Source organism: Musa acuminata, chromosome BXJ1-3 (genome assembly GCF_036884655.1).
Source record: "Musa acuminata AAA Group cultivar baxijiao chromosome BXJ1-3, Cavendish_Baxijiao_AAA, whole genome shotgun sequence".
Lineage (NCBI taxonomy): Eukaryota > Viridiplantae > Streptophyta > Magnoliopsida > Zingiberales > Musaceae > Musa > Musa acuminata.
In genome coordinates this window covers 9,355,716-9,372,802 of record NC_088329.1, presented here as the reverse complement: position 1 = coordinate 9,372,802, position 17,087 = coordinate 9,355,716, and the positions used below count along the sequence as shown (strand labels likewise).

Sequence of the window (17,087 nt, the reverse complement as noted above, 5' to 3'; positions counted from 1 at the left end):
GGGCATCCCTTTCTTAGAGCTTTGATCAAAATATCTTCAATCAAATTATAAAAAAATAATTATTATTTTTAATAAAATTAGTAACTAGCTTTTTACTATGAGCCTCTTTCTTTTTAAGAGCCTGAAACAAAATATTCTTCAATAAAATTATAAAAAGATAATAATTATCTTTTGATTAAATTTAATTTAATTTTTAAATTTTAATCAAGTTTTTTTTTCTGAAATAAATTAGATACTTAAATCATAACTATTAAATTTGATCTTATTAAACCTTAAATTATTTCTTTTTTTTTTTCAAATTCCCTCCAATTTCTCTTTGCCTCTTCCTCTCACCCTCCCACTTCCTCCCCTTCATTTCTTCTCTCACTCTACCTCTATTTTCTCATCTCCTCCTTATCCTCTTCTAACTCCACCTTCCCCCTTCATCCTCCCACTCAACCTCCACCATTGCCTCCTCCCCCTCACCCTCTTCGGCTTCCTCCTCCATCTCTACCTCCTCTTACTCATCCTTAGCCCTCTCCCTCTCCTCCTCCTCTCCCCTTTTTGCTTCTAACCCGTTGCTCCCTCCCTCTCCTCTTCCTCTTTCGCCTCCTCACGATTTGTATAACGAATTTGGTACACTCCAATTAGATGATATTCGATCATAAATTCAACAAAAAAATATATTATTTTAAAGATTAATCATTCTAAATTTATATAAATAAAAATAATAATAAACATATCATCATCTTATCCTAATTCTAAAGAGTTTGGATAGATTTAATAAAAATTGAAAGAGTTATACTCGTGTTATACTTAAGTTACATTCTATCATAAATTTAATATAAAATATTTTATTTCAAAAATTAATCATCCTAAATTTATATAAAAATAAAAAAAACACTAAACATAATATCATATCACCTTAGTAATTTTGAATAAGTTTAAATAGATTTGATGAAAATTCAATGAGTTATCGATTCAATCCAGAAATATCCTATTTAAAAATTTATTCATTCTAAAGTCATAAAGAAATTTAAAAATTAATATCAAATATTTTAAAATTATATTCTAGTAGTTCTAGAAAATTTAGATTAGTTTGATGAAAATACCTAATTACACTCGAGTTACACTAGACTTGTGGATCTATAACTTAAAATAATCCAATTCAAAGATATTATCAAAATTAAAAAAATACATCGATAAAAACTAATTATGGAAATATCATTTGATAAAAACCTAATACTAAGGATTTTTTTCTGATAAATTGCCCATAACTTTACATACTGCGACAGATCTCAGAACCCCTCGGTATGGATTTACTCATCCTCAACTCTAGTTTATAGGTTTTAGAAGTTGCTGTCCGAGTATACAAGATATCATAAGGCTTAATAGATACATCAAAAGTTGTCGTTTGACATATCTCAACCTCCAGTCCAATTTATGTTAGCCTAAATAATAATAATAATAAATTTATCTCCAACTCAAAAGCATCACCATATAGGAGATAGGATTAAACAGGGATGTTACAGAGAGAGTAACTTGTAATTTAATACCAAAAAAAAGAACTAAGACGTGCAATGACCCCAGAAATCAATATGCTAAGTCCCTTCCAATGATAATTGAGACTACGAGTGCTTCAACTTCCTTTTAATACCCATTAATACATCCATTTAACAGATCTATGCATCTTTTGCTAGCAATTGGTAGACTTTGTGCTGAAACAAACGTCATCATCAAAATTATTGGAAAACATACCTAGTAGTCATTGTAGTGCCCCAAGTAACTGACTCGGTACCGAGGACCATATTGATCATAGGATGGAGCTATGTCATACTTACTATCCGATTCCTGCACTGCCCCAAAAACCACCTCGTCTGTTGTCTCGTAGGTTGGCTCATAGTAGGTCTGTGGGCTTGAAGAGAGCTGTCGATGTTTCTGCAAGTGCTGCTGCGGTTGTGATTCTCCATCCCATCCATTGAAATAGGCTCTGTCATTACGTAGTTGCTGGACCTTCTCCAGGTTCTTTGACATGAATGCATAGGTCTTACGCTGCTGATTTGGTGTTTGTACCTCTACTGGAGGTGGTTCTTCGTCTGGAACGACGAAACTTTCTTGCAGGGGCCATGAGTTTGCCTTGCGTTGTTGCTTCTGCTGCTCCTGGTGATAGCTCTGTGACCTTTTTCTCAAGAATATTCCACTGATCATGAGACTGAGGGATAAGCCAGCACCTGTGACAAGCTTCTTAACTGAGGTGAAGAGGCCCTCTTCTTCTTCATGCTTCTTGTATTCAGCTTCCGGTGGAATTAGTGGTGGCCTGAGTGATGAGTTCATTGGCTGCTGATACGGACTAGACAGATAGCTTGCTTCAGTAGGAGATGTTGGATCCTGAAAAGAATTAATTGTATTCTTTTACCCTTTAGAAATGGTGGTGTTACTCTACCAAGATTCTAGAGCATGAGAAGAAAAAGCATATTAGGGAAATGAAAGACAACAAGACAAAAGCATAAACTTGGAGAATCAAACAGACTTTTAAGTCTACAGCATTTTTATAAAGATAGGCCCACCGAATGTGAAATTGGATAAAGCATATGACTGGTTCCACAAAAAGAAAAAAAGTCACTACTCTCACTGTAAGGATGTTTGTTCTTGTATTTCAGCTTATCATCCTTAACTATGAAAATTGCTAGACATATCCATATCATGTGTGTGCTGGCTAAGATACTTAAATGATATTTCATAGATGCTTATTGCAAACTTCTTTCAAGTATCTGATTTTAAATAAATATTAAAATGATCAGGAAATTTAGTGCACTAAGAGGATGCCTCATGATTTTTTTTTTCCCAAAAACTTTGTTTTACTTTACCAGTAATTTTTAAATTGTAGAAACGAACATAAGATTAAACTATTTGTACATGTTCTCATATAAGCATCAAATTATGACCAATGAACTTGAAAAAAATTCTTCATTAATTACAATTTCTTGTTGGTTTCTTGTTTTCTTGATAATCTTGAAGTACCATGTCATCAGAAATGATTTTTTTTTAATAATATGCTACAGATGCAAGTTAATTACAGGCCATTATTGATGCCTTAGACTATAAATAAATGTCAAACTTTTTTAAATAAAACATCAAAATATTTTTTATCGTTGTATTGTGCATGTCTAACTTTTTTTTCCAAAACTTGGCATATCTACTACTACTGTTTTGTATTTTTGTATCAATATCCTGTATTTGAATCAGTGTTTCATACGTCCTTGATAAAAATGAATGTGTCAACGGTAACTCACATTAGTGGACGATACTACCACTGCCCACCGCTGCTGCAACATTGCAAGCATGTAGCCAAAGAAACCAGCAGCAAAGAGCATTGCAATTCCTGCATGACAATTTTGATTTACCAATAGGTGGCCTAGTTAAACAAGAGTATAAATGTCCTATACAGAGAAAGACATGGTAGCATGACTAGATTGAGTGAGTAGATGCCTAATAACATTAACAAAAGAAGAAACGAACATGACAATAATTGAAACTCTACCTAGAGGAAAACCAGCTCCATACTGGTAAGAACAATCATCAAAGTGCAGCTGGATCTCCCGGATTGCCTTGTTACCCCTGTCTACCACCAGAAGAGAACAGCCACTACCAATGTAGACCACCTCAAAATCACTGGAGAATGTTGCATCTTCACTTGGCCCATCGACGTGGCCCCCTTTGTTCGACTTTCCCCCAGCTATTGTTGTAACTCCTACTCAAACATGGAAACCATTGTTAGTATGTAATTCCTTTCTTGTTCTTCATTTCTTGCTTCCTTTTACACTTTTAGTTAACTCCAATAAGAAATAGAGATAGCAGAGATATAATTATGTCTAGAAGCATGGTTGACATGGCAGGAATGTTTATGTAGATGTACCCCAAAAATGAATGTTGGATATCAATGCAATTTCATTTTAGAGAGAAGACAAAGCAGGAACACTTTCAGATCATGTCTGCCAGACGACAACTTTAGAGAGGCAGTCCATGCAAAGCAAATAGGTCATGAATTTATGAAGCAAAATAGGTCATAAAAAGTGCTGGAAGGAAACTTCACATAAATCTTGAAATATATGACTGATAAAAGAAAAAATTAACCAGAGTCCAGGTAAACAAAAATACATTAATACAGTTAAAAGAACTATTGCCATCCCATAGACCAAATTCAAGGCTTGGTTGACAAATACTAAACTTGTCTCAAAATTGAGAATGGTTCTACATTTGTAAGGTTACCATTCTCAAACAGAACAGATAAATTAAGTCTTGAGAGCAATCCATAACTGATGGATTGTAAACTGTAAACAATCTGAGCTTCTGCCACATAAACATTACTGTCAAACTACATACAAGTCACAAATATAAAAAACTAGAACTAAAACCATCTGTTGTTCATGCAACCGTTATGTTTGTCCAAATTCATCACACTTGAGACAAATTATTAGTGTAATTGGAAATAGCAAATTTGTCTCCCAGAATACACACCAAAACTACATGCACTACCTTTCCATCATTCTGATTTGTAGCTTTAGCCTTTTGAATAATTGTACACTAAAAACAAATTCAAACACAATTACACATGATTTGTAGGAATATTTGTACAACTTACGTCTGCGACTTGAGAAATACACAATTTTGTTTTAATGTGTGAAAGAAGTTGTAGACAAATAAGCAAATTCTATTCGATGAGAGAAAGCAACTCAAGCAAAATTATAACTAGAGACTACAAGAATATTGGACCAAAATGACTAGGTTATTTTTCTAAACATAACTATTGATGATTTTTTTTTATTCGATTGATAATTTTATAAACAAAAATAAGCAAATTCTATTCGATGAGAGAAAGCAACTCAATCAAAACTATAACTAGAGACTACAAGAATATTGGACCAAAATGACTAGGTTATTTTTCTAAACATAACTATTGATGATTTTTTTTATTTCGACAAATTAAGTGATAGATCATCCAAATACTCAAAGACTATCCCTTACTCTTCATGAATATAAATATGTTTATTATAACATTCCTAATAACTGCAAATTCCATCTCACCACACTCATTTCAGTGACACCACTTTTTGTAGATGTTGTTTCTTGATCGCCACACATCCATACCCATAAAGCATAGTTGATCTTACAAATATATTGTAATACTTTCATTTTAATATAATGGATAAAAACAATGATCACATAACACTTCCATTGTTCCTCTCCATTTTTGCATTTCCATTTTAACTCCACAAAAAAAATTATTTACCATCATCTCTTTCTTGTGAATAGTAGATCCGAGATAACATTTATACGTCATTAAGAGTATGAAATCCTAAAAAAAAATCCAAAGAGAACATTGAAATAAAGAACATAATACACTCATAAATTATGCACTAAAAATTTACAGTTCGAAGTGAATTTTCCGTAAGATCCCAAGTTTACCAGTGTCACTGACTTTCCTGATTGCTTTGTTCTTGGTGTCTGCAACATAAATGTTACCCTTATCATCCACCGCAAGTCCCTTTGGATGATTCATCCTTGCTCCCCGTGGCTTCCCATCAACATGACCAGTGTATCCTTCTGCTGAACCAGCAACAAGCTTAGGCCTGCTGTCTGTTATTTTCAAAATGTTCAGTTAATAATCAACACATAAAGTTGTCATGACAACTAAGAGACATTAATATTCCATGAACTATTAATGAATATAGGAGAGACCAGAACAATTTTTTCAACAAGCACTTTCATGGTAAGCTTAGAAAGAAAAAGTTTCTAAAACAAAAGAATGTGATGAACAAAAAGAAGATAATGAATCAAGCTTCAACATCATTTTTTTATATTGGTCAATGATAATAAACCAATTTAGGGTCATCAAATTCAATTTAAGCATCGCTATAGTTAAATAATTCATCTTTAGCAAAATTTTAATCACATCCTTATAGAATCTAGAAAACTATCTCACACAAAAAGCAATTTATGTTAACCTTTTCAATGAATTAACAATAATACCAACAGATGATCAGATACATGAATTCAGCAAATCTAGCCAGTTTATGATTCTAAATGAAACTCATGAAATCTGATGGTTTAACAAACAAATAAATTTATAACTGCACAATGAGAAATTGGATGAGAACTAAGCAACAGTTATCAACTTGACCACACCTAAGATATAACCCATTTGAACAGCATGCATCAGAGTTCCAGTAGAAACACAGATAATACCAACAGGTAGATGGTGAACAGAAGGAAGTCACGAGAGAAGGTACCAAGACCACCACCGAAGTGAATGAACTAAATTGTAACATCAGTAAATTATCAGCCCTATAATAGAAAGTTTTGTGACCACAAACTCCTCATAAAAGAAATGGCTCATTCCAGCAATGAAACAGATTATAGGCATCACAAGATGAATGGAAACGAAACACCCACATTTAGACAACGGCAGAGAAACTCTGTAAATGTTGCTGTTCAGGGAATCCAAGACTAGGAGATCCCCGCTCGGCATGACTCCAACAGAGAATGGCTCGATTCCAAGTTTGCTTCCATCAAACACGGTCTCCACATTGTACCCGCTCTCAAACTTCACACTCGAACGGTTCAAGATCGCTGCAGAACGGTCGCCCAATCAAAGAAAAACCCTACCGAATAGCTGAGAGGGGAACGAGAAACGGTAGAATGGTAAGGAATGCTACCGTTTCCAGTAGAAGGCGTCAACGACCACAGACGTCGCAACAGAGCCGACAAGAGATTGGAGACAAACGCACTAACCAGCCCTGGAGCAAGGAAGCAGACGAGATTGGAGAACGAAAGATGTTGGAGAGAAAAAACCACCGAGAAAAAGCAGCAGCACAACTTGCTTACTTGCAGGGGAAGCAGCAGACACGCTGCAAAACCCACCGGACAAGACCACCAAGAACAGCAGCACCATCGCCTTCTTCTTCGCCTCCTCCATCTCCTCCCGATTCACCTGGGAGAAAACCCGAAAGGATACAGAATGAGCCTCCACCTACCAATCACATGACACGACTTGAGAAAGGAGTCGGGAAAAAAACATCCAAACCAGTTCTTGATCCGCCTACTCTCCGATGACGAGGAACAAAAAGAGGGTGAAGAAGAGGCCTGCTGCGGCCTTCATCTCTAGCTTTCCGTGGATTCCCTCCAAAAGGACAAGGAGACAAAGGGGTGTTCCCCACTCCGCTTGTAGCGGCCAAAAGAGGCAGGCTAAAGGGGGGAGGGGCATTAAGGAGGGAAGAATCTGGTTAGGCCGCCGATTAATGTGAGCTTAATGGCCGCCGGTTCACAAGCCAGCATGAACGCCTTCACCTCCTCGGTCTGCAAAAGTTTTGCGAGACAACAGGTGGACCGAAAGCCTCGATCGGTGTCTTCGCGAGTCTCGAGAGTCATTGGGTGCCTCGATGTTTTCCTAATAATACTTTGTCATACCCTCCATCATCTTTTTCTTATGCTTCGTTGATCGCTGCTCGACGGTCACGTGAGACAGTCATGTCCATTCGTGGGCCCCGTCCAGCCAGACTTGGGTTTGGGCCCCAACCTGCTCTTCCAATGGGTTCGCCTGGACCGTCTCCGGGTCGAAGCCTGAGCAATTAGGACAATCGATTCCTTTTAATTTGTTGCGTATTGTTTTTGTTATCACTAGTATACACGTTAATTAATTAATTAGTCGGAACCGTTTGCTGACGGGATTCTCGGAGTGACGCCTTCGCATACCATACCGACCTCCTCTCTCCTCGATCGTCCATTCACTCCCTCACTCTACAGCTGTTTCCATCCCTGCCGTTGATCTCATCGCCCTTTTCCCTATCCCCAACCGTGCTGTGGGTGAGACGAGAGGAAGAGATACGTATCTTCCTTCGGCGCCCACAGAGATGGACTCGGCCGCTCGCTTTCCGGCTCCGGAAGGAACGGCACTGGTCACCGCGGACGAGATGTTCGCCAAGCGCGGCTGTTGCTGCTTCCGGATGCCCTGGCCTGGCACGCGGGCGCGCAAGGCGGCGGAGCGGCGCGAGTACGGGGGAGGGCCTGTGACGGGGCGGTGGTGGTGGAGGCGAGGAATGAAGGTGGTCATGAAAGTGAGGGAGTGGACGGAGATCGTGGCCGGCCCCAGATGGAAGACCTTCGTCCGGCGGTTCCGCCGCCGGCCCCGTCACGGCGGGTTCGGATACGACCCCCTCAGTTACGCCCTCAACTTCGACGAAGGGCTGGGCAGCGACTCCGACGGCCACAGCGTTAGACGGGGATTCTCCGCCAGGTACGCCACTCCGCCGGCATCGGCCACGTCGTCGATGGATCTTGGGGGGCCCAACGACGCGCCGCCGTTCGTGGGCGACGCCCACCGATGAGGGTGATTGGAGACCGAAAGGGATGATGTTTTGTAGGTCTTTCATGCGTCTTGGTGGGGTTAATTAATCTCATTTTCATATGTTTTCTTAATACATTCTACAATTATATGAGAAAAAAACAGTTATTTTGCCCTTTCCGATAATATATGTTTATATTTATGTATACATTAGTCTCTTGACTAGCCTAAATCTTATACTTTGTTTGATCTAACCCAAGAATCGCGACTATAATGCACCTAAAAAACACTTTTTTATAGTTGTCTCATTCCTATATATTTCTTAACCTAAAATGGAATAATATGGAATAAAATTAGATACTAATTGTTGAAGTCTTAATAAAATTCAATACATTTATTGGAAAATATGGTCTAATTACACACTAAAAAAATCGACAAGCCAGTAATCAAGATTAATTAATACAGAGAATGCATATATCCATATATATATATATATATATATATATATGTGTCAAGATACAACCTAGTTGAAATAGTTATCACTACTAAAACATGAATATCTAGATAAATAGATACTATAAAATTTATTTACTGGTGGTAAATTAATTAACATTTATCACTGCATTTTGAAGAAATATACTTTCATTTTGAATAATTCATCAAATACGTTCATTATTAAGTACATGTTGGAGTACTATACGTACAAAGCTCTTGTATATGTGACTCGCTGTCGAACCGGACCGAGGCAGTGCTGAGTCGAGAGACCGATCCTCGGCCAGATCTGAGTTCGCTGTATGCGTCGGACTCAGCCCTATATCCGGCTCCGAGTCAACGCGCGAGGCCAGGGCAAAGGGGCGAGCGACGACAGGACGCCACCGAGTCGAGGAGACGAACCCCCGATGGCGAGACGGCAATCGCCCAGACCTCCCGCGGTGCTCGATCCACTCTTCTCTCCGGTAATCCGAGTCGATCCAGGCTAATTCTCTTCCCTCTACGAGTCACATTTCTCGTATCTCTTATGTTCCGTTGGGATGATGATTTCTGTTATTTAGGGTTTGTTTGTTCGATTGGGTGCTTAAGGATTTGTTTCGTTATATGTTGGGTTAGGAACGAAGTAAGTCTTCTTTGTTGGGAATCTGATGATGAAAAGGTTTGTAGAAATTCGAAATCTCTTTTGTTTTTCCATTGTGGAAAGAAATGATGCTGCTTTTGGCAGCAAAAATGGATAATTGCTGTGGCATGTAAGTGGAATTAGGTGTAGTGCAGCTCAGTTATATCAGTGATTTGCTGTTTCCTTATCTGAATTCGAAGAGTAATGGTCATTCCAAATTTTAAAGTTTTCATGGTGAATTTGCTACATGGAAAGTAGGTTCATTGAAGTGCTGGAGTGATTCTAGCTGATTCTAGCATCTTCTTTAACCTTGGAACGTTCAAAACCGGGAAGATTCTTGAAATGAAATTCTGAATGATGGTTTCATAAAAAGAGTGAACCTGCAGTTGGTAAAAGTTGACTTTGCACGCAGTGTTCACGGTTATTTGAACATGAACATCATATTTGGTAATAGGGGTTTATATCAAGAGAGTTTGATCCATGAACATCAGGCCAGTTAATAAAAGGAAAAAAATTCTGGTAGAAATTAAGCTTTTGGATAAGGTGAGCCATAGCGCATTTGAAATTGTACCCCATTTTTGGTGCAGTAGATTGCTTATAATGGTAGGGACACACTGTTGCATGTGTTAATATATGATTATGATATATTAGTTTATGAGGTTAGAAGTGCAGAGTCCAAACATCGAACCCTGCTCCGCATATTCTAGAGGTTAAAGATGAAGATGACTTCCTTGAATTGAATTGTAGTTCTCAATTTCAGTTTAGCAGAATATCGACTAACCTATAGATTTAATTACTGATTGCAAGGTCTTACTTGTAGTTATCCTTATCAGTAAGACATTTAAGCAGCGAGAACACATCCCGGCAACCAATTATTTACTATTTTCACCAACACAAGATAATTAAACAAACATATATTTCGTCCCTGGTAGTTAGCCTTATCTTCATTCTCGATGAGTGTTTATCTCATCATTGCATTGTTTTTCTCCCAATTGGATGCTTTTGTAACCAGGGCTGTCTTTTGCTGTCCAGGAGAGCATTGTGATCATTGACTATTGACTCACAATCTTGATTTCTAATATCGTGTTTAAGATTTGTGAAAAAAATGCAGATGCTTTTAGAGAAGGTTAGGTTGTTCTCATTACCAATTATGCTGATGCATTCTGCTTCTTAGGTTGCAAAAATGATTCTTTGGGTTGATCTTGCAATCACATATAATCCCTGCTGCAGACTGGTAAAATTATCGGAGTTTCTATTATTTGCAAGTATTTATTTGGTAGTTGCAAAATTCGCTTATGTAACAATCAGGCTTAGTTGAGGAGACAATTAAATTTTCTTCATCTTTCTTTATTTCTTTCATTCTTGATCTTTGTTTGCATGAGTTACGATGATTATATATGAATTGTGCATGACACAGTGAAGGCATCAAATTAATTGGCCCGATGCTTTGACTTTCTTAATTACCTTGAATTGTCATCCATCTGCATGATGTTAATAGTCATGCTGTTCAACATTTAGGTCTTTCAGTTCTTTGCACCTCCTGCCTTCTGTTTTCCATCCCCTGCTCCTTCTCCCTCAATTAGTAGTCGCTTATCTTTTTGGTTCAGTCTAATGTTCCTTTTCCTCTTGACTTATCAGTTAAAAGTGGTCTGAGGGAGAGTTTCCAGCTTCACTAAAGTGCTTTGATTTGAGAATGATTCTACTGTAATCTCTGGACAATTGACGGTTATTAGCAATTACAATGTATCATAATCCTACTGTTTTAAGCATTTGGGTTGCATATGATTGTTATCTAGTCCACTTTTTTAGAATGGTCTGTTATGGAAACATGTTTACAGATCCCACAATTCTCTATTTTCTGATGAATACAGGAGAAAGTTCTGCCGATGACGTTTCCATTGTCAGGAGTTGGTTCTGCATCTGTTACTGAAGAGCACCAATAAATTGATTTTTTAATTTTTCAGTCTCTTGGATGTTTAAAAATGCTATTTGCATTGCAGATAAATTGCACCCCACTAGCGTGTATCTTATAGGTAATATTACCTTTTGCTACAAATAGTGAACAAGAGCAAAAGTTACTTATTGCTGTTCATTGTTTGGTGTTAAAATAACAAACCATTTAGAAACATTCCATATTATGGTGTGTCAAAAGAAGTCTTTTAATATGTTTCGTTCTAATGTACTATATTATCAGAATTTGTCATGGAACTTCTACAAATCTGGATTCTTGTTTTAACAAGAATTGGAGTTGCATGTTGTCAGCATCACAAAACAAGAAAATGCTTTATTATGTCAGTCAAAACTCCATTCCAGTCCTTTCTACTCTTGCGGTAACATGTGAAAAAACCAGATTTGACTTCCTGTGCAGTCAGCAATTGCAGGAGTGGACATGTTGATCGCCCACATGTTTCTGTCATCTCCGGTACAGTGCATGCACTGTGCACCAAGTCTACTCCTCTATGGAATTCCTTCTCCTTCCATGGTTGTTGTCCTCCTCCATCTCTTTCAGGATGGAATGATCAAATGCTCAATGCATTTGTGATGACGATAACCTAGAAAACTCTGGCCACTCGATCATCGTAGGCAAAAGGACCTTCAATATGTTGGTCTTCCCTGCTTTTTCTCATCTTCCTTCTCTTGGAAAGCAGACATGACCACCACTAAATATGATGAAGCTAGCTTTTGCTGCATTTTGTGTCATCAGATCCCACTTGCTTCTTATCACAGAAGATAAAGCCTTTCATTGTATCTTTTATCAACATCTCATCCTATAAAGATTGCCTGCATGCACACTATCTTCTTTATCACTAACCTTTTGGTTGCAAGTACATTGGTATTAGGATTAACCCATTTTGAGTTTTTCCCCAGATAAAACAGTGAGAAGGGCTGAAGCAGGTGTGCCAAAAATGGTTGAAGAAGTTGCTCCCTTTCGATCAACAGGGTTCACTGACCCTGGCTGGGAACATGGTGTTGCTCAAGATGAGAAAAGGAAAAAAGTGAAGTGCAATTATTGTGGAAAGATAGTTAGTGGAGGAATATATAGATTGAAGCAACACTTGGCTAGAATATCTGGCGAAGTTACATACTGTAAAAAGGCTCCAGAAGAAGTCTTCATGAAAATGAAAGAAAATCTTGAAGGATATAGATCTAACAGAAAACGACACTTAGAAGATGAAGAGCAATCTTTTGATCTGCACTCAAATCATGATGATGAAGAGGAGGAAGAACTTGACTATAAGCAGAAGGGACGGGAGGCTAGAATTGCCAGAAATTTAGTTACAAGTATAACGCCTCTTAGGTCATTAGGATATATAGATCCTGGATGGGAACATGGTGTTGCTCAAGATGAGAAGAAAAAGAAGGTAAAATGCAATTATTGTGAAAAAATAGTTAGTGGTGGAATAAACCGATTTAAACAACATTTAGCTAGAATTCCTGGGGAAGTTGCATCCTGCAAGATGGCTCCAGAGGAAGTGTATCTTAAGATGAAAGAGAACATGAAATGGCATCGTACTGGAAGGAGACGAAGGCCTGAGACCAAGGAAGTTGCAGCCCTCTATATGCATCCAGAAAATGAGGATGAGAATGAGCATGCAAACGACATGATCAAATCAATACGTACAGTTGATGATCATGATGTTTCTACCAGTAAAACCATGCGTAAAAGATCCAGGGGGAGATCACCAGGAAATGGTGCAAGGGGTGCAGAACTGCCGTTGAAACAGATTGCCTTAGATTCTGTGCTTTCAAACACACAAAAAATTCGTTTCCCACTTTCCTACAAGCTATTAAAACAAAAAAGAAGATCCATTAGAAGAAGTCGTAAAGAAGTTCTTTCTGCAATCTGCAGATTTTTTTACTATGCTGCAATACCTTTCAATGCAGCAGACTCTCCGTACTTCCACAAGATGCTGGATTTAGTTAGTCAATATGGACATGGATTTAAGAGCCCTACAAGCAGATTAATTTCAGGTCGGTCACTCCAGGATGAAGTTCAAACTACCAAAGAATATTTTGTAGAAATTAAAGCTTCTTGGGCTACAACTGGTTGCAGTATTTTGGCAGATAGCTGGAGGGATGTGCAGGGAAAAACAATAATCAATTTCCTGGTATCTTGCCCGAGAGGAACATACTTTATATCTTCTGTTGATGCTTCTGATGTGGTAAAGGATGCAACATGTCTTTTCAAGTTAATAGACAAAGTTGTAGAGGAGGTAGGCGAGAGGAATGTGGTGCAGGTACCAAACTATTTTGTTTCAGTTATTTCTTTTTATTGATAATTCTACATACAGCAGGAAACTACACTTCCCGATTAGGATTTCCATTTTGCTGGGCATATGTGATTCATGCATCGTGATAATTCTAACTATTTTACAGGTAATTACAGAAAACACTGCATTCTATAAAGCTGCTGGGAAGCTGCTAGAGGAGAAGAGAAGAAGTCTATTCTGGACGCCTTGTGCTGCTTATTGCATTGATCAAATTCTGGAGGATTTCACAGAGATAAAATGGGTCAAAGAATGCCTTGAAAAAGGCCAAAAGATTACCAGGTTCATTTACAACCACATTTGGTTGCTAAATCTTATGAAAAAGGAATTTACAGCTGGTAAAGAAATTCTTAAACCAGCTATTACAAGGTTTTTAACTAGTTTTCTTACTTTGCGATGCCTGCAAGACCATCGGTCTGCTCTCAAAAGGATGTTCCACTCTAGTAGGTGGATGTCTTCCCAATTAGCCAAATCAGATGAGGGAAAGGAAGTTGAAAAAATCATCTTTAACTCGACGTTTTGGAAGAAGACACATTATGTGAATAAGTCTGTGGATCCAGTCGTCCAAATGCTTACAGAAGTTGGGAGTAACCGTACCTTGTCCATGCCATCAATCTATAATGGCATATACAGTGCTAAGCTTACAATGAAAGCAGTCCATGCTGACAGTGAACAAAAGTATGGCCCATTTTGGAGTGTTTTAGATAACCATTGGAATTCTGTATTTCACCATCCCCTCTACGTTGCAGCATACTTCCTTAATCCATCATATCGCTACCGACCAGATTTCATGGCGGTAAGAGTAACCCTCTGCTTGTTTAGGTTTTTGCACTTGTGATGCTTCTCTTTTGAATTTGCATTCTTTAGCATTTGTAGATTCCAGAGGTCATTCGTGGTTTAAATGAGTGCATCACTCGACTGGAACCAGACACTGGAAGAAGAATTTCAGCTGCAGCACAGGTGCTTGGTTGTGCTTTTGAGTTTTCTTAACCATTTCTGCCATAAAATTTCTGATCTCTAATGTTTATTTTGGGACTACTTTTTGTGGTCTGATATTCTTCACTGCAGATTTCTGATTTTGTTTATGCAAAAGCTGATTTTGGAACTGAGCTGGCGTTAAGTACAAGAATAGACTTGGATCCAGGTACAAACAACACAACTGATGATAAGCATTTGGGGCTGCATCAATCACAATTACCTTTGGGCATTAAAACTTTGTGGGATGCTATTGTCCTAATACTGCTAATGACATTCTATGATGTTAATTTTTGTTCTCTCTGTTCTGTTTTTGTTCTTCATCTGTGTTTTGTAGCTGCATGGTGGCAACAACATGGAATAAACTGCCTTGAGCTGCAACGAATTGCGGTTCGCATATTAAGCCAGTCGTGCACATCCTTTGGTTGCAAACCCAATTGGAGCACATTTGATCATACTCATGCTACGAGGCACAGCCATTTGGCTCAGAAAAGATTGAATGATTTTGCCTACGTCCACTACAACTTGCGTCTTAGGGAGCGGGAGAGGCAACTAAAAAGAATAACTGATGAATCAATATCTTTTGACAATGTCTTTTTGGAGAGATTGTTAGATAATTGGATCGTGAGCATTGATCAACCAGCTTTGCTAGACGATGAGGTACCCCCTGCCCTTTCATTCTGTCATTTCTTTGCCATAACTATTTGACTAAATTGCTTTATTTGGATATAGGAGGCTCTCTACCATAACGCGGAGCAAGCAGAGTCCTATGGGATTGAAATCAATGAGAATGAGGAATTCAACAGAGGGTCCAAGAAGACTTCCACAGATATAGCATTGCCTGAACTATTGGAGACATCAGGTGCTCATCCTGCTGGAGTGGGTGCCGCGACCGATGAAGACGACACCGATCTTGATTTCCTTGATGATGATTTGGATGATTAGTTCTTGTAACTGGCTTCATTGTGAGAATTGTGATTTGATTAGATGAACTTTAGATAACCAACATGAAATGAATCTTGATTGTTCTGGATAACTAAACAAGTGAGTCCATTAATGTAGTTTCATCTTGTAATATATGAATTGAATGTAAGCATATTACAACAGAGTTCGAAAATGAAAGACTCAGTGTCGTTAATTTGGCTTGTTGATTACAGCATTATTATTATTATTATTATTATTATTTTTGTATTCATACCTGCTGTTCACTAGATCATTCTTATTACTAATCATTGCTTTACGCCATCTGTATCCTCACCACTCGCGCCATTTTAGATTTCAATTCTTGCCTTGCACCATTTGTACTTATGTACTTGCAACTTGTGATCAATGGACAAAAAGATCATATGGATATTAAAAAATCAAGAAATCACTTTAAAATAACACATGAAAATATGTATATAATCTTCTTGAATTTAAATGAGGACAACCATCCCCTAGAAATATATATAGATACACTGGATAGATAAGATGAATTAACGAGGTTTAGTGGCGAGGAGAGGCACGAAGAGGAAGACAAAGAAACGCTACTAGACTTTATACGTACCTCCATACGTCTCTCATTGTCGGCACACACAGGTACTAAACACCTGCGCTGCTACGGCTTGTCATTTACACAGCTTCATGCATGCATGGCGGATTCCCACCGGCCAACCCAACCTCCTTTCTGTCGTTTTTGATGGAGAGGGAGGAATGAACTTGGTTTGTTGTGTCTGTGGAAGACTCGTTCGTCGACATGTTAAGGCCATAGTAGAAAGGACTGAAATGGAGTCTCGTTTAATTTGAGATGCTGATAGCATGCAACTACAATACACATGTTTGTAGAAGATGCATGACAGATTATTGATAATACATATGGTACATTAGAACGAAACGTATCCAAAAGACTGGTTTTGACGCATGCATAGATCTCCATCCTTGGCTACGAGAGCGATCCAAGTAATGGTCCCTCGCCGTCACCTGGTCGATGGTCTTCGAAGCGGGAGGCGCCGTGAGCTGATGGAGCCAGTCGGGGCCATCAAGGTTAAACTCTGCAAGTGTAATCTTAAATATCTTCTTCTCCATGGAGGTCCAGTCTCCATCAGTTTCGAACGGGTGGCGGCTATGGAAACATGTTTTCCGAAGAGTACAGGACGAAGTTCTGCCGATGATTTTTGCACCGTAACTGTTGGTTCTTTCTCACCCAACACCACTAATAAAATAGTTTTTAGACGGTATTAATAACTTGATATAAGATTTAATTGGATTCTGAATAAGATCATTGGCCAATGGTCCTAATCCAGTAATCTCTTCACCCTTCCTTTGCTCTCCTCAGGTGACCTCCTTGATTTGTAATTCTCCAATACCATTATTAGTCCTACAGAGGAGAAGGATGTAATCTTTCTGTGCAGATTTACGGAGGCTGCACGACGAT

At 38.3% G+C, this 17,087-nt stretch overlaps 3 protein-coding genes across 4 annotated transcripts; 2 read left to right on the top strand and 1 right to left on the bottom strand.

Annotated features, from left to right (window-relative positions):
- Window positions 1–1,568: 1,568 nt before the first annotated feature.
- LOC103978025 (uncharacterized) lies at window positions 1,569–7,407 on the bottom strand. The gene is made up of 8 exons (XM_009393729.3): window positions 7,064–7,407; window positions 6,865–6,970; window positions 6,696–6,776; window positions 6,433–6,609; window positions 5,446–5,616; window positions 3,521–3,730; window positions 3,273–3,361; window positions 1,569–2,367 (listed from the first exon to the last, which is right to left on the bottom strand). Exons 2-8 carry the CDS (start codon window positions 6,953–6,955, stop codon window positions 1,738–1,740), a joined length of 1,449 nt encoding a protein of 482 aa, XP_009392004.2. The 5' UTR covers window positions 6,956–6,970; window positions 7,064–7,407; the 3' UTR covers window positions 1,569–1,737.
- Window positions 7,408–7,889: 482 nt separating this feature from the next.
- Window positions 7,890–8,363, top strand: LOC135636146 (uncharacterized). Its single transcript, XM_065147748.1, has one exon. It carries the CDS (start codon window positions 7,890–7,892, stop codon window positions 8,361–8,363), a length of 474 nt encoding a protein of 157 aa, XP_065003820.1.
- A 686-nt stretch (window positions 8,364–9,049) lies between these two features.
- Window positions 9,050–15,812, top strand: LOC103978023 (uncharacterized). 2 transcript variants are annotated; one of them, XM_065123858.1, is made up of 8 exons: window positions 9,050–9,276; window positions 11,303–11,464; window positions 12,300–13,669; window positions 13,809–14,495; window positions 14,576–14,659; window positions 14,768–14,843; window positions 15,012–15,334; window positions 15,407–15,812. In XM_065123858.1, exons 2-8 carry the CDS (start codon window positions 11,404–11,406, stop codon window positions 15,617–15,619), a joined length of 2,814 nt encoding a protein of 937 aa, XP_064979930.1. In that variant the 5' UTR covers window positions 9,050–9,276; window positions 11,303–11,403; the 3' UTR covers window positions 15,620–15,812. The 2 variants fall into 2 exon arrangements, with proteins under 2 accessions (XP_064979930.1, XP_009392001.2); XM_009393726.3 differs by lacking the exon at window positions 11,303–11,464 and having other exon boundaries at window positions 9,051–9,276.
- Window positions 15,813–17,087: the final 1,275 nt, after the last annotated feature.